Source organism: Protopterus annectens, chromosome 9.part0 (assembly GCF_019279795.1).
Source record: "Protopterus annectens isolate FY-2018-M chromosome 9.part0, PAN1.0, whole genome shotgun sequence".
Classification (NCBI taxonomy): domain Eukaryota; kingdom Metazoa; phylum Chordata; order Ceratodontiformes; family Protopteridae; genus Protopterus; species Protopterus annectens.
This window is the reverse complement of record NC_056743.1, coordinates 1,031,380,755-1,031,398,976: the sequence shown is the minus strand read 5'-3', so window position 1 is coordinate 1,031,398,976 and position 18,222 is coordinate 1,031,380,755. Positions and strand designations below refer to the sequence as shown.

The 18,222-nt window shown below is 43.0% G+C and overlaps 1 protein-coding gene across 1 annotated transcript in view; it reads right to left on the bottom strand.

Annotated features, from left to right (window-relative positions):
- Nucleotides 1-18,222, bottom strand: part of LOC122811769 — a 268,660-nt gene that overhangs the window by 15,560 nt on the left and 234,878 nt on the right. The window contains exon 4 of the mRNA XM_044083825.1: nt 15,338-15,510. Coding sequence (XP_043939760.1) covers nt 15,338-15,510 — 173 coding nt within the window. The remainder of the gene's footprint in view (nt 1-15,337; nt 15,511-18,222) is intronic.

Below are 18,222 nucleotides of genomic sequence, written 5' to 3'. Positions count from 1 at the left end.
TCTTGGTGCGTCGGCGGCGGGAGTGCCGTCCACTGTCGTGGCCACGGAGGTGGGACCCTCCCAGGATTCTGGTGGTCCCGCCTTTAGGGCTATGAGGAGTGCGTTAGCCAAATCTTCTTTGGCTACCTCCACGGTCTCCCCAGCTCCTTCCCTGCATACCGAGACTGGGTCTTTGGCAGTCCCCCTGTCCTTAGACAGCAGAGCCCCAGGGCCTGAGGTTACCCCCACTGGGGTTCCCCCCCCCTCCTGGAGGTCCTTCTGAAGCCTCTTCGGAAGAACCCCCCAGGAAAAGATCGTGCAAGAGGAAGCACGTTGACTCCCCTGATGAGTCTCTTACATCAGACACTGATCTCGATGATGCAGAGGGGTCCCCTAAGTCGTCCTCGGATGATGTCTCCTTTGCAGACATCCTGGAAGCCCTTAAACAACGAGGCGGCTGGCAGTCCAAACCTCCTGCTGATGAGTCGGTGTTCCTTAAGGCCTTCGGGGCTCAGCCCTCCGCCTCCTGGGTGTCTCCGCCCTTCGACGAGCTCTTAGATTTGATCTGTCGAAGGGCGTGGGAACACCCAGACTCTGTGGAACCGGTGCCTGCTCGTCCGAATAAGTTCCTCTCGGCACCCCCTGAAAAAGAGTTTCTAACTAAAGGTGTGGCTGTAGATGCTTTGGTGGTGGCATCTGCTACCCAGCAAGATATAGCAGAGGCTTCGACGTCCGTCCATCCTCCTAATAAGGAGTCTAGGAGCATGGATCGGTACGGAAAGCGCACCCTAAGTTCGGCGGCCTTTACATTAAGGTCCTTGAACTACCTTATGCACTTTACTAGATTTCAGAGGGATCTGATTAAAGAACTATCCGATACCCTCTTGGGTAACCTGCCTGAGGAGCTGGCCCAGACGGTTGGCTCTCAGCTGGCTACATTGTCGTCCATTTCAAACTCGTCCATGAGGCTCATTTCTTATGCGGCTGAAGGGGTGAGTAGAGCGGCAGGTACAGGCATTGCTCTACGGAGACAAGCCTGGCTCCGCCTGTGTCATTTCGCGGAGGCCTTTAAGTCTTCCTTTGCCGACGCCCCCTTTGATGGGTCCTCCCTGTTTGGACCCAAGGTAAAGGACACACTGACCCGCTGCGAACAGGAGGGTAAGACTCTGACTGCTGTAGGGGCACGATTTTCCACTCCCTTTCGGCCTTATCCCAAGGTTAAAAGAGGAGGGAAAATGTGGTTCCGTAGATCTCAGAAGCCTTACTCCTCTCAGCAGGAGGATCCCCCTTCCAGAGGCAGGGGAAGGGGAAATTCTTCCGGAAGACGCCGTCCCAGAGGTGGCAGAGGCCCTCGCAACACTGGAGACCGCGAGTCCTTTCGTGGCTCTTCAGCCTTTCACAGTCCCTGAGGGATTGCCCGACTGTGCAGCTCGAGCCAGTCGGGGTCGTTCTCAAGCACCTAAAAGCCTGGGAAGGTATCACTCAGGACCGATGGGTGCTTCGAATTATCGCCGGAGGTTACACCATCCCTTTCTCTCATTCTCCACCTCAGTCCAAAAAAATCCCGGACCCGCCACCCAGTCAACGGGATACTGCAGCCTCAGAAGTTTCAAAGCTGCTGCAAAAAGGAGTCATCCAACCGGTCCCCGCAGACCAGATCGGATTAGGGACTTACTCAAGATTCTTTTTGGTGCCAAAAAAGACCAGGGACTTGAGGCCCATTTTGGACCTCAGCATTCTAAACCGTTCAGATAGAAAGTCCAAGTTCCGAATGGTCACCCTACAAACCATTCTCCCATTGCTGGAGAGAGGTGTTTGGATGTGCTCCATAGATCTCAAGGACGCTTATTACCATATCATGGTACATCAAGCGTCCAGGAGACATCTGCGCTTCAGCCTAGGAGGCGGTCATTTTCAGTTCCGCGCGCTGCCCTTTGGTCTCACCACAGCCCCCAGGGTGTTCACCAAGTGCTTGGCAGTCGTGACTGCTCACCTGAGAAGTCTAGGATTCCAGGTGTTTCCGTATCTAGACGACTGGCTCCTAACTGCCACCTCCAAGCATCTATTACTGCGGAGCCTACAAGCCACTATATCACTGGGCAGTTCCCTTGGAATCACCTTCAATTGGCCAAAGTCTGTGTTGCTGCCATCTCAACAAATAAGATTCATAGGGGTAGAGATAGACTCAAACCGAATGCAGGTCTATCTACCTACAGACAGAATACAAACCATACAGACTCAAGTTCGAGCCTTACTTCCCAGGTCCAAAGCTCCAGCCAGAATGGTCCTGCAGCTATTGGGATCCATGTCCGCCACGGTTCTTCTAGTCCCCTTGGCAAGGTTGCACATGAGAATTCTCCAGTGGCTTCTTTCAGCTCAGTGGTCCTTTCAGGAACTCCCTCTGTCACCTCATATGGATCACGGAAACATGCAAACGGGACCTTCGCTGGTGGCTAGTGCCCTCCAATTTGGATCAGGGACGACCCTTTGTTCCACCTCCTCCTGCGGCCACTTTGACCACGGACTCCTCCCAGATGGGGTGGGGGGGGGGCATTCCCTGGGCAGGTCAGTCCAAGGCAAATGGCACCTGGAAGAGACCCTACTTCATATCAACATCCTAGAAATGAGGGCAGTACTTCTGTCCCTTCAAGCCCTTCACAATTACCTCCCTCAGGGCGTAATTGCCGTTCACTCGGACAACATGTCAGTTGTCTGGTACCTGAACAAACAGGGAGGGACCAGATCCTATCCTCTTTGCAGAGAGGCCATGAAAGTCTGGGAATGGGCAGTCTCGACCAAACGCTTTCTAGTGGCTACTCATATCCCGGGCAAGTCCAATGTGATAGCCGACAGACTGAGCAGAACCATCCTCTCTCCTCACGAATGGTCTCTGAACATGACAGTTGCAAGTCAGATTTTCAGCAAATGGGGAGTTCCGTGTTGCGACCTCTTCGCGACTCCACTAAATGCGAAGTGCAAAGAATTCTTCTCTCTAAGGCTCCGGGGAAGAGCCCCATGGACGCACTAGCCCGTCCTTGGCCCACCGGCTTGCTTTATGCCTTCCCCCCAGTTCCTCTCCTTCCCAGGGTGATCCAAAAGGCATCTTTCTTGGGGAGCAAAATGATCTTAGTTGCGCCTCGTCAAGTATGGTTTCCCTATCTTCGGAAATATGCTCTGGAAGGTCCATGGTTCCTGGATCAGATCCCAGACCTTTTGGTTCATCAGTCGGGACTATTCCACCAGTCCCTGCACACCTTAAAATTGACGGCTTGGCTCCTCCTCTTCCGACTATAGTCAGGAGTCATACATTGGATCCAGAGGTTGTACAAATATCTTCGGCCCATACGTCTGCTACAAAGAAACTGTATTCTAGCAAATGGAAAAGATTTGCTATTTGGGCTCCACTCCGGGGCCTGGACCCCATCTCTATTCCCGTGGCAGAAGTACTAAAATTTTTAACTTCTCTTTTCAATCAAGGCTCTTCAGTCTCTACCATCAAGGTCCAATTGGCAGCGATTTCCAATTTTCACGAATCCATAAACCCACCTTTAATGAGCAACAGATTGTGTAAGACCTTCTTGAAAGGTGCTGCTCTGTTAAGACCTCCGATTTCTCATCCTGCATCTCCATGGGATCTCGATGTGGTGTTACGCGCCTTAACCTCCTCCCCCTTTGAACCGGCGGCTACATGTGATCTAAAGTTTCTATCATGGAAGACTGCTTTTCTGGTGGCGATTACTTCTGCCAGAAGATTTTCAGAGCTTCAAGCTTTGTCAGTAAAACCCCCGTACTTGGTTTTTCACAAAGACAGAGTATCTCTCTGGCCAAATCCTTCCTTTGTCCCTAAAGTTTGTTCCAGTTTCTGCTTACAACAATCTTTAGAACTTCCAGTCTTTTTTCCAAAATATTCTAACAAAGCGGAATTCATATTCCACACACTAGATGTCCACAGGCAGTTGCGTTTTTATTTAGACAGGACCAAACAAACAAGGAAAACAGATCAGTTGTTTGTATCCTTTGCAGACAATAAATTGGACAAAGCTGTCACAAAGGTCACTATTGCCAAATGGATCAGGGACTGTATTACTCAAGCTTATTCTTATTCTAACAAGGAGCTTACCACCTCTGTCAAAGCTCATTCTACAAGGGCTATGGCTACTTCAATAGCATTTCATTCTAAGCTTGCCATTAGTGACATTTGTGCTGCAGCTACATGGTCTTCCCCGCACACTTTCATTTCCCACTGCAAATTGGATGTGGCATCTAGAGGACGAGCTTCATTTGGCTCCACAGTGCTCAGGAGTGTTTTCCAATGAACCACCCAGGATTTAGGTGCTAGGGACGCTGTCCCATCAGTACAGAATGTAGGCGAGATAGGATCACATAACATCTTTTAGTTATGTACTTACCATAACTTTAGATGTTTGGGATCCATCTCGCCTACATTCCTAATAACCCACCCTCCTTCCCCCTTCCTTGGAGATCGGAGGATATCAGAAGGTCCGAATCCTGTTGTTTCATCTTGAAACATCTAACAATGTTATATAAGCAAGTTGCGCATGTGTGCATGAATGTGGACAAACAAGATCTGGGGGATTAGTGGTGGTGCATCCTGGGATAAGAAATAGCTCAGCCAATAAGAGGCCTCGCTCTATAGCATAGCGTGCCGAGTCGGAGCCGATCCCTCGGCTCCGAGCCCATCAGTACAGAATGTAGGCGAGATGGATCCCAAACATCTAAAGTTATGGTAAGTACATAACTAAAAGTTTCCAGGTCCTGAGAATGTTGATACCATTGAAGTTTCCTCATATGCAGTCTTGCACATGGAATTAATAGGATGCAAGAGGCCATGAACCCCAGGGCTTGCAGGATTTTCCTTGCAGATAGCTATGTTGTTGTGGCCAGTAGGTTGTCAAATAAACTTGTTTCTCTGGAGTGAGGAATGCCATCTGGGAAGTTGTGTTCAAGCTTGCTCCCAGGAATACAATCTACTGGCAGGGTACTAGATGTGATTTCTTCTCATTGATGGTGTACCCCAATGAGGTTAGAAGTGTCTTTATAAATGCCAGGTGTTGTAATAGCAAGGCCTGGCTTTCTGCCTGAATCAGGCAATTGTCCAAGTATGGGTAAATCTGAATATTTCTCTGCCTGCAAAATGCAATGGCTGGAGCTAGGCACTTTGTGAATACCCTGGGCGCAGTAGATAAGCCAAAGGGAAGTGCAGAGAACTGATGGTGCATGGAGCCTGCCCTGAAATGTAGGTATTGTCTGCAGGATTCCCTTATTGGGATGTGCAGGTAAGCTTCTTTTAAGTCTAGGGTTGCCAGCCAGGCATCCTTGGCTAACATAGGAAGAAGCTGCTGAAGAGTTAGCATTTTGAATTTTGGAACCACCAGAAAGGTGTTGAGAATAGAAAGGTCCAGGATAGGACGCCAGGAGTTTTCTTTTCTGGGAACCAGGAACAGTCTTGAATAAAAACCTTGTCCCTTTACTCTGCTGGGACAGGCTGAATAGCCCTGATACTGAGGAGAGAGAGCACTTGTTTTTGGGCCTCCGCCTACTGATTTGGGGGGGAGGTCTGGCCATCTACTTCGGGGTGGGAGTGAGTTGAAATGGAATCTGTATCCTAGGGTAAATATGTTTAAAACCCATTTGTCCTGGGTAATGAGTTCCCAGTTTTTTGCATACAGGGCAAGCTTCCCTCCTAAGGGGGAGAGTAGTTGAGCAGGGCTTGGAAGAATTAAGGATAAGTCATTGTGCCATTTTTCCATAGGGGTGGCTTACTACTCCCTGCTTTGGAAGTGGAAGCCCCCCACTGATTAGATCTGTGCATAGCCTGAGACTGAAGTCTTGGTGGTCGGCTGCTCCTGGGTTTGGACTGAGAAGACCTGGAAGGGACTGGAAAAGACCAGTTCTTTGAAAGCCAATGCCTACTGAATCTAGGAGGCTGTACTTGTAAGAAATCTTTAACAGTTTGCATAGATTTAGCTATTTCCTCTATCCTTTTGAGGACGACTTCTGCTTTGTTGCCAAAAAGGCAGTCTTGGTTTAAGGGTGCATCCAGTAATTTAGCTTTAACATGATCTGGCAAGTTTTGTTCCTTAAGCTAAGTATGCCTTCTAAGTACAGACCCAGTGACAGCAGCCCTGCAAGACGCTTCTAAAGCATCAAAACCACATTGCAAAGTATATTTACCAACTTGTTCAGCGGAATGCATTAAATCTTGCAAATCTTTGTGTTCAGCACAGTCAGGAATCAACATCATTTTCTGTTTAAGTAGTCCCATAATATGCTGCTGATACTTTAACATATGAAACTGGCAATTTAACGTCCTAATGGCCAAAGTAGCAGAGGTGTATACCTTCCTACCCCATCTGTCTAAAGGTCTAGAGTCCCTATCCGAAGGGGTAGGATTTTTGGCAGTAGTAGCCTTAATAACTTTGGCCCTTGGGAAATGGTCTCTGGATCCGCAGTAGGATTCTTGAAGAGGAATTTGAGAGAGTCAGGTACTCTGTAGTACCTGTCAGGTTTCCTGGGAGCTGGAGGCAAAGTGTCTGGGGTAAGGCTGGATTCCAAGAAAACCATCTACTATCTCCAGAACAGGAGGGATAGCTAGAGGCCTGTGTTGAGGCAGGAGTAAAAATTCCCTAAGTCTCTTTTTGGACTCTGAGTAGTCCTGGCTTTCCCAGCAGAAATACTCCCTAAGGGTATGTAAGGTTTCACCAAAAGAAAAATCTTCTGGAGGGGAAGCAGAGGGAATGGAATCCTCTGCATCAGAATCCTCATAAGTAGATAAGGGTAAAATCCTGGTAGTCAGAAGGAACAGAGACATCAGATTCCCGATCAGAAGAATCAGAAAGAAAATCAGTTCTAGGTCTCTTAGAGGGGGGAAGGCTGGCTTCCCCTAATTAAAGTAATAAGGTCTTCAGCCATTTTAATCATTTGTCTTTGAGGCATATGGGCCTGAGAATGCGATTTGGTTGTCGTTTTTTTAGGTATAGTGCGAGCTTTAGGCCTGAGGAATTCGGTATTCTTAGCTTGAAATGAAGTCGTTGGTTTAATATGAAAATCAGTAGGCCTGAATACACCCTCAGAAGCCGGTGTCTGCACAGCGGCTCCAGACCCATCCAAGATAGAGACATCCGCAGGTTCCACAGTCGAAGATGCATCTTGCGGCATACCGGACTCCAAATGTGTCTCAGTAGAGGCCTGAGAATCTGTAGTAGGTGGGTATCAGGGGCTGCGAAAGTGCCTCACTGAGTACCGGCGGACTGGCGATTAGCTTAGAGGAAGCGTTGTCGGCAGGTTTGGACCTATGCGGTCTGTCTGTCTTTATCCTTACGTTTTTTTGGAAGATCAGTAGTCGGATGGCTTAAAGCCATTTTGGAGTATGGGGATCGAGAACAAAAGTATTTAGCTACAAAAATAGCCAGACAACGAATAGTTCGGGCGTTGAACAAAACGCAAAACCAACAGCGAGGGATGTTGTGGTCAGGGCCTAAACAGGTGACACAGTAAGAATGAAAATCTTTATGAGGTATTTGCTTTCCACAGGCAAGACAATTGTTAATTTTTTCTGACATCGGTTAGAACAAGAAAAAAGGATTCCCAACGGGGTACTTATCTTTTTGAAGACTTCAAGTCTGAAACTCGAAAATGAAAATTTCAGAAGTCGGCCGACTGGCACTTACACATACACAGAGACAACCATCTTCTCTTACCTCCCAACACTTAGACTTGTGAGAGATGCACTTATATCACCAAATTGGAAACTATGCACTCTCCAGCCAAGACCAGACTAGCTGGTCAAGAGGAGAAGGTCAACACTTGCACCACAATACATGGAACACATAGCCCTCCAGAACACCCACTATCACAACTCTCACATAAAAACACAAACCACACACCCATTATTAACTCCCCAAGTGATACAGACATCCTACAGAAAGGCCTCACTGAGACCAATGACTGGTGTCGAAACCATGGCCTTAAGCTTAAGGCCAAAAAATGCGTCTTCATCTCCTTTGGTAAAAACTCAGTTCCCACTAATTACCACATCGATGGCAGCCCACTGAACACTGAAGGTGTTATAAGAGATCTGGGGATGCAGGTTGCCAGCAACCACTCCTTCAACCACCACATTGCCACTGTAGTCAGAAAGTACTTCTATGTGGGGCACATCTCATTACCAAGGGTTTTCCATCCAGGAAGAAAGAGGTTGTCTCTGTCTCTCTCTCTACTCTTCCCTTATTAGACCAATCACTGAGTATAATGCCCCATTTGGCATGTACCTCACTAGATACCTGCAACAGCTGGAGACGCCACAGAAGTAACTCACGAAAAGGATCATAGGCATTAAACACATGCCCTACACGAACAGACTCAAAATACTCCAGCTATTCTCCGTCTCATATCACCTACTTAGAGATAATCTCTGCTTGACTTACAAAGTCATGTCTGACCCAGCTTTGTTAGAAGTGTTACATCTAAAGAAATCCCAGTCTCTCCGCACCACATGCTCCAGAGACCTCAACGTCATTACCACAATCAACAGAACATGCTGGAGGGACAGGTTCCTCACCCAGAGACTGCCCATGCTCTGGAATAGACTTCCCATACATGTCAAGCAGAGCACCATGCTGTCCCTCTTCAAAAGAAATCTTGATGAGTGGATGGGTAATAGTTCACCCCAGGGATCACTCCAGTGGCTCTACTTGATAGAGGCACTGGGAGCTAACGTCGGGTGGCACAATGCCAAGGCTCTTCTATGGGCTAGGCTTGTAAAGGCTCCAGGGCCATTAGCCTATGAACAGATAACCCAAATGTGATGACTGCAACAGTGAAACACGAAGAACATCATATGTGCAACACAGCACTTCTATTAATTTGAGGTAAGTTAGGGGACCCTCAAGACTCAAGTTTAGTTCATCTTTTCCTCTGCCTTTTTGATTAATGATCTCCCATTCAACATAAAATTCTGAACTGCACCATCTTAGCAGATGACTTTCCTATATTAAAATAAAGTCAGTTAAAGAATTACAATCCATTTTTCAGAAAGGACTGCTCAACTCCGGCATTCGTTCACTTCTATTATGTTTTTCATTTGTGTTCATTTTTCAGTCAGGGTTTTAAACTTTTGAGGGTTTAAATATATATGTATATATAAACTCAACAGTTATGCTTCTGACATCGCTTTATTTGCAAGCTACATTACTGCTGCTTATCCTGGCTGAAGAGATCTGGAGGGTCACTGGTATTAGGCACACAGTATATTGGAACCATACAAACCCCAGGTAAGGGGTGGATCTGGGATGCATTGGATTGTTTTCTTGGGACTGCATTATCCCACCTCAGTGTTTGTTGTAGGATAATGATAATTTTGGAAGCCTTGTACTTTCTGTGAAGTTTTCATTTACAGTTGTGCATAGTGAATGTTGTGTTTATTTAAATGTGTTCAGACAGTGGAAAAGTAATATCCACCGGTTAAGGACAACTGAGATGTGACTTTTGTTTATATTTATTTTGTTTCTCAGGAGTTTTTTTTTTTTTTTTTTAGATACTTGATTATCACCACTCAGTATATTTTCAAATTTCTAATAGTTTCTAACTTCTAACTTTACATCTCAATGCTGTAGACATTGTAAAACAACTGTACTGAATTCAAGAAATAATGACTACCTGGGCTTGCTTTTTCATATCAAGTTTGTTATGTTTGACAGAACAGTGACAGCTCTGTCCCAATCCAGAGTACTAAAACCACGTAGTTCCATGCTTCTTATTCTAATTCTGTGAAGTGAGCAACTATCCATATAAAGAAACATTTGTCCCTGATGATAGTGTGTGAAAACTATTATCTAAGTTGTAATAATCATTTCTTCAGTGCGCCCGGAGAAGCCTGGACTGCGTTTATGCCGACCTAATCCATTGATGATTTGGTAAACAGTTACTTTGTACAGGCTGATTTTGGAAGTACAATAATAAGTGGATTCTATGTTGTAACAATAAATTAAAATAATTTTAAAAGGAGGTAATTTATTTGCATTTGGATGTGATTTGGACACTACATAGAAGAATTTTGAACCCATTACTTGGTGAAAGCACTGCTTGATTGGAATGAGTAATTGACAAAATTCCACTGACCTGTACGCACGTGCTCACACACACACACACAGTAAACAGTTTATTTTGTACAGTTAAGATTTAGAAGTAAAATAATTAGTAGGTGAGAAAATTCCACTGACCCGCTAATATGTATATAGTTAGAAATACGTATGTGTATCTACATCTATCTATATGAATATATTGTGTTAAAGTTTAGGGATGCTAAAAATTAGTATTAAATGTCTACACAGTGACAGCTTTGAGGCTGTGTGTGCATATGTTTATAAATATATATATAAATATATACACACACACACACACAAATCTGAACCTTCTATTGCCAGAATTTGGAACAAATGGACAAAATGTGCAACTTTTACACCACTGCTAACAACTTCAAACAAGAACATGGTTAAAATGTGTTGTTTTATACTTTATTCACAAAGTTGCCTTTTTATTTTTTTGAGGAGTTAATATAATTCAGTATTTTTTTCTCATGGATATTTATTTTAAAAAATCATGACAAAGAATGTGTGACAGACCCTTTCAGTGTGGAACAGCATGGAATGTGCAATTTTTAAAGCTTATACGTGTTGTGACCTGACCCAGAGACTCTGGAATAGGCTGCCCATACATGTCAAGCAGAGCTCCTCTTTGGCCCTCTTCAAAAGGAATCTTGACGATTGTATGGCAGATAAGAAATTCATCCCGGGGATCACGTCAGTTGCCCTGTTAGACAGGGGGGTCCAGGGAAGCAAATATTGTGGGAAGAAAGAGTCAGGGAATTGTTATGGCTAGGCTTGTATAGGCCCTAGGGCCGATAGCCTAGTACCAACCTATGAACCTATTAATAATCTAGTTATCAGTTGTTTTGACATATATATATATATATATATATATATATATATATATATATATATATATATCCCTCAGAAATTCTGGGCTGCAGTTAATATAATTCTACCAGGAAAATCAACCACCCCCACTCCAACCTCAATCAGCTCCAATGATAATATAGCAAGTCAATTTAACAAATACTTTAGATACTATCCAAGCCCTTTCAAATTCTCAGAACATCTCCAACAACTCTGTCCCTCTTGCACCCAGCACAGGATCACCTTACAAAATAGCCCAAACCAATTTACAGTATGATCAGTGTCTGTAGATACCATAAAAACTACTCCAAAAACTTAAACCAACCACTCTAGTTGCTGACAACCTCTTGGCAGACTTTTTGAAAATTGCAGCAGATGTAATTACATACCCAGTAGCTATACTCATAAATAGATCAATATCTGAGGCCTTAGTGCCTACTACTTGGCAGATCTCCTACATTATTCCTTTACGCAAAGGAGGCAGTTCCACCGAATTTACTAATTACAGTCCAATTACCATCCTGTCACCCTTATCTAAAATATTAGAGTGTTATCCATACCCAACTCATGGACTACCTTCACACACAAACTATTATCAAACACATAACATGGTTTTCAGCCCTATCACAGCACAACCACAGCCATAATGGCCTTTGCAAACAGAGTTAACCACTTTAGAAACCATGGACAATATGTATCTATGATATTTCTGGACTTGTCCAAAGTCTTTGTTATGGGTAAGTCACAATAAAATCGATGTGCTCTCCTCCCTTAACCTTAGTAGCTCCTCTATCACCTGGTTCCAAAGCTATCTATCAGGACATCAGCAGGCCATACAGTGGCAACACCATCTTTCCAATCTTCTCCCAGTTGCCTTAGGAGTCCCACAAGGCTCCATCCTTAGGCCTCTACTTTTCTCTCTATTAACTAATCAACTCCACACCTCCACTCTTCATGCATCTGTTATACAGTATGCAGATGATTCTACACTAATATGGGCAGCTCCTTCTCTACAACACCATAACCCAGGAGTCATTTCTATCTGTAGAAATATGGTTCACCAATTCCCAACTCATTCTGAACCCCAACAAAACTAAGCTCCTCGTCTTTCTTCTCCCTACAAGCTCTCCCTCATCCTACCTAACTTAATACAGAATCCAAAAACAAAACTTTACCAACTCAATAACTCATACGAAACCGCTAGGCATTGAAAGTAACAACAACCTGAAATTAGACTTTCACATTGCTCAAACCACTAAGAAACTAGGTCTACTTTACAGAAACAATTTCTTACTAGAATCACAAAAGCTACCATTGGCCGCACACACCTCCTGTCAGCTCTCCGATATGCCTCCCCATTTCTTACCAACCTCCACAAAACTGATCTAACCAAGGTGAAATCCTTATACAATAAAATTGACAAATTTGCCACTGATGCCGGTCTCAGCAATGTACAGCTCTTAAGCAACTACAATGGCTAGAACTTCCTGAACTTGTACACTATAAACAATTACTCTTTGCCCACAAAATCCTACATTAATCTGATAAAAAGTCCCACTCTCCAAAATCTTATGCAACCATATTCCACTTCCAGAGTCCTCTGTTCCAGTAAAAAAAAAAAAAAAAAACTTCTGGATACCACTAAAGCTAACAACTCAGCTGAGGAATCACTCTTCTCAAAAGTTATCCCTAAAATTTGGAATAAACTGCCAACCCCCATTACCTCCAGCTCCTCCACAGTACAAAAAGCTACTAGCACCACACTTGGCTTTCTCTTGCAACTGGTCTGGCTAAAACTAACCTCTGTATATGTACCTGTTCATTGGGTGCTTACTCCAATCCCTGAACTCATTCAAATTGTACATACTTTTGTATCACACATTATGTTGATGTTACCTCTAGTGAACTGCATTTGCCATGAATGTGTAAATGCTACTTGTATGCTCATGTAATGTCAACTTTGCTAACTTCTACAATGTTTGTATTTCTTATTACTGGAGCTTTTCTCCCTGGCCCTCAACTGAAAAATGACCCGTGTCCAGTTGGGCTTTTCAGGTAAACAAATGTAAAATAAAATAAATAAATTTACTTTAATAATGGTAAGAGCATCTGCAAACTAGGATTTGTTCACTACTGACCCTCAATGAAGTCCTTTCCTGTTACTAAGTAGAACTGTATTTTGACCAACAGTTGACATTCCAGTATGATACAGAAACCATAGTAATCAAAGTTTTAAATTAAGTTGGTCCTTCTTGTACACTCATTTTCCTTCTATAATATGAAAGCTAGGATAGGGGTAGCCCTCAGTGCACTAATACATAGACTAGAAATGGTTGTACCTGTCCTGGCATTACAGTCATTGTACAACATGTTACTTCTACAAGTAGCAGAAAATAAAACTCTTCACTTTACAGTTTTGGTTAGCAGTGGAAAACACTACTTCCTTACGCTATCAAAGGCAGACTGACTACCCATCACTGCAAGAACGATCTTCCTACTAAACTTGTTTTTCACTGCAAAATGCTGTCTGTACAAAGTAAGGATATGTAGAATATGGACTGTGTGATACCCACTGCACACTCATGAAAGTACAAAGTTAGTCAGATCCTTGTTTAGGCTGTCAGTGGGTGAAAACATGTTCCCCAACAATCACTCCTGCTTGCTTTAACTGTCTACCAAACAATATTACAAGTACTGGAGACTGACCAGTATTTAGACATTGGTATCATGCAAATGTACCTGCTTCCAAGACAGAGACTAAACGGACGCTCTTGCCATCTATCACAGAGTGCCAGTAACTGGAAGAGATCTAATAATACTTCAACAGTGGTACCAAGGCATGTTAAGTAATGCCATCATACCTTATACTGTCTAATTATGCCTACTGTACACAATTATATTAAAATTAATATTTGCAGATTCTCTTTTCACCACTGTAATGCATAATATAAACTGTGATGTCCTCATTACCACTGTATATTTATATCTCTCTATAACATTTTATCTACATACATTTGATCCACCTCAGTAGAGTGGTGTGGCTTATTTGTATTCAGTGTATGTGTTGATGTAATAGCATTTCCTGCTGTAATGAGTTTCCTGATTGTTTTTGGCTTTTTTTACCTGGATGTGAAGTGGAGTATTTTAATTGAGTCAATTGTTTTTGTTTGTTGTATTCTGATGAAGTCCCTAGTCACAGGGATGAAAAGCGCTCAATACTTCTGCAACTTAATAAAGGCAGGATCTTTTTGGAGTGCTTGGATCGGCTTTATTTCATTTTTTTGATAGTTTTTCTGTGCCTTTGTTTTTTTTTTTTTTTTTGTTTGTTTTTGATGTGGGAATAGAAACAGTCCTCTGATCTTCCAGCATCAAAGACGGATGTGCTACGTGTTCAGCCACTGACTTCATATATACACCCCAGTGTATGCAACAGGACATGGAGGGGGAAGGCAGTCTACCACTTGAATAAAGAAGTATCCAGGGATACTGAAATGAGGGGGAGGGGGGGGCAGCCAAGATTCAGAGAGTCCTAACGTGCTAGGGCTGTACAAGATGACATAGCTTTCCAAGTTCTGGATGTAATGAAGAAAATAAATTTAGGTGGTTAGCAGCAAGTAGTTTAGTTATGGAGGAAAGGGACAGACGATGACCTTAACATAACCACAGAATGGAGAGAGAAATATTCCGACAGTAAGGATGGAAATGGAATGATGGGAAAGAGTGGAAGGAAGCTTGAAAGAATGAAGAAGAGCAAAGATAGAAGAGGTAGAGTATAAAGAAAAGAGGTGGTGTGGCTGCAGCGTACCACGGTCTCAGATATCAAAGTCTAAGAACTAGGTATGACAGAAGCAATGAGGATGATGGAAGATATAAGACTGTAATGTAAATAAAGGATCGTAGAAAGGGGAGAAGGAATGACAGCACAAAAAAGGAAGAAGACAGCAAACAAAGTGAAGGATACAGAAAACCTGTACAGAATTGATTATAGAAATGATCTAAGTTAGGAAAGGATACCTGGGTGTGAAAGACTATTACAGAATATGAAAGCATGGGAAAATAATCAAAGATCACAAGCAGGACTGAAAAAAAATGAATGGGAAAGTAGAAACAAAACAGAATTGGTACAGAACTAAAAATGATTACTACAGCAAAAAGAAATGCAAAAGGACCTAAGCATGATCCAAATTTCAGAGCAGTATACAAAGAGATGGCAATGAATGAGGATACAAACTCAGGAAATGTCTAGGATTTTATCAGACTGTTTTTACTTTATGAGACTGCACAGTACCCAACATATTTCCTTTCAGACTTGTGTATTATCATATGAATTACAAGCCTGTTCTCTGAAGCTGTTCACATTGTGACAAAGTGGTGATACTTACTGCATTCTCAGGGTCACTACGGAACTTCCACTTCTGTTGGTCAGCCACAGCCTCTGTAATGAAGCCAACTGTCCAGAGACCCCATCCCAAGTAATCTTGGAAGCCCAATGGCTTATCCTTCTTTTCTAAGTTCAGCATCAATGTTGGCAGAAGAGTTACGAAGATCCAGACACCTATGAAGCAAGAACAAAATCAGCCTTATAAACCATCCAAAGATGTTCAACACATCCTATTTTTATCTACAGTATAAATGCCATCTTAGCAGCAATAATCACAATACTCTTGTATAAAATATGGTGTAAGCCATTAAGGGTGGCTAATAATCACCAACAATTCTACCTACAATCTATCATATCAATGGCAATTTTACATGTCTGTTTACAGTAACCCACTTGGGTATGATTACTTCTGAGTGCAAAACCACTCAAATTTAAGCAGTTTGCACAGCAGAAACTTACTTTCTGTATTTATCAAAATCTTGTCACTGGTTTAACTACACAATCCTTTTCATAGCAGTACCAAATAGTGGATCATGCGGAGCTACGGATCGTAAATCTCCTGATTTCCCCCTGCTTACTTTAAGACCCTAGCTGTGTTACTACAGAGCTTGTAGGGTACAAATTCAGAGCCTAAATTACATTAAAGAATTTGCAACAATACAAACCAGGATCATATACCATGTAGCAAGACCCAACTAAATGCTTCTTCAACACAACCAAATTATCTGAATTCCTCAAGAAAGGTGGTAAGGCATTCCACAATCACCTTGCCCAAGAATGAAAAAAAGGAGTATGAGACTGCTGTTTTAGACAGCAGAAGAGACACAAATATAGATTGTTGTTTCTAGTAGTTACCTCATTTTAATAAAGATTATGCTCAGGGCTGCAGCCAATAACATCATATGTTCTTCATACTGATCATTGTTGCAGTAGTCATAGCTATGGGCTTATACCCTGCGAAGTATATAAAAGCCAGCCAGTTTACAAAGCTTCTGTGCACTTTCCATGCTCCAAAACTGTCAGGCAGCTCAAGTTGAGCCGACAAAAAGACATGTTGGGGCACCAAGCCCTTCTGTGCCTTATTCAAAGGAAAGATGGTCTGCTTGATGCTGTTTCTGGGCAGATAAGATTTTGGGGAATAAACTTCCATTTTCTAAAAGATTGTGTTTTATCACTTTCCTCTTCAGGAAAGTTATTTTAAACCTAGGAGTTTTGTGTTTTAACAGACAATCATGAGACTGTCTTGCACTTTTAAACGGGAGAGATCTTTTTTCCCGTTGGCTTAAAAGTTGTGTAAAGCAACTGAAAACAATTTTCTTAGTGAAGAAATTGTGCTTATTTTACTTTGTGGAGCTGTGAAACTGTTTTAAAGTACTTTTTCTGTGTTCTTCTGCTAAAAAAGGTGACTTAAAGACTTGGCAGTTTTTTTTACTGGAACTTGCTGCTCATCTTCCCTGGGACAGACACCATTTTCAATGAACTACTGGTCCCACGGCCATAAAAAAGTTAAGCAAATGGCCTTTGCTGCCATAGCAGGCTACTAATTTGCCTCAGCCAGAAGTGGACGACTTTGCTGATGCTATTTGTTGTACCTCAGACCACTCATCTTTTACATCAGATCCCTCAGGTGTAGTGCCTGCAGCCACTATGAATCAGGGCTATGCCACATACTCTGCAGCTGCTGGGGACCCCTCGGACAAAAAAGAGCCACTCTTGTTGGTCCTGGGAGATGTAACAGGGAAGGCTTCTCTGTTGTGTCAAAATGCTGTGCCCATCCCTGAGGAAGCTGCAGCTGCCAATAACATGATTGGCCCCATTTTTCCACTCAGACAGAAACAGAAAACTAAGCACGTTTCTGCTCCTCTAATTTCCTTACACAGGAATAGTTTACTGGGATTGACTCAGGGTTTAATTCAGACTTGGTCTTTCTTGTAAAATTAGTTTCTGCTAAAAGAAAGAGGCTACCTCTTTTCCTGAACAGGTTCAAGTGTATCAATCTGAACAGGAAGATGAAGGGACAGATAATAAGTTATGTATTCACCATAACGTTCCATGTGAGTTGTTCATCTCGCCTTCATTCTTGACTGATGGGTTCGGAGCCGATCCCTCAACTCCGATACAGCCACATACAAAGCTCAAGGTCTTCCAGTAGCTCAAGGCCAAGCCCCCTATCCCACGATGCATTGTGAATTACCTCAGATCTTCTTTGCTGCATATACTATAACCATATATAATGGTTATTCCCCTATAGAAGGTAATAAGACATTGAGCAACCAGGATGAGACCAACATCTAGGTCAACTATAAGCCAGGAGGGGGTAGGAGGGAGGTACGTAAGAATGAGTGCAGTTTCAGGAAATTCCTTCAGTAACAACTTATATTATTTTTCTGAGGGACTGAGAAAATTGAAGCGTTTTTCCACTGAAAACAATGGCACATTCTAACAGTAGTTAGAATGGAATGTTATGGTGAGTACATAACTTCTTAATGTGAAGTTGTTCAATCTCGCCGTTCATTCTTGACTGATGGGTTCAGAGCTACATGCAAAGCTCGAGGTCTTCCAGTAGCTCGAGGCCAAGCCCCCTATCCCATGATGCACAGTGAATTACCTCAGATCTAGTTTTCCGCGGCATCTGATCGGAGGTTCCAGTGTATGCTTGGGCCAGTAACTTTAAAATTGTTTCTATTGAGTAGCTTTCATATATAGCTTTTATAATATTTTGCATAAATAGTTAGCTCTTGTAGCTTTCCTGCAGTTCCCCTTCCCGTGTGATATTGGTTTCTGACTATATTTACTCTTTAAAATCTTGGTCTCGTTTTTTGGCCTAGTGCACTTGAGTGTGCCTTAGATATTCTATAATAGTTATAATTATAGTACAAGAGTTTT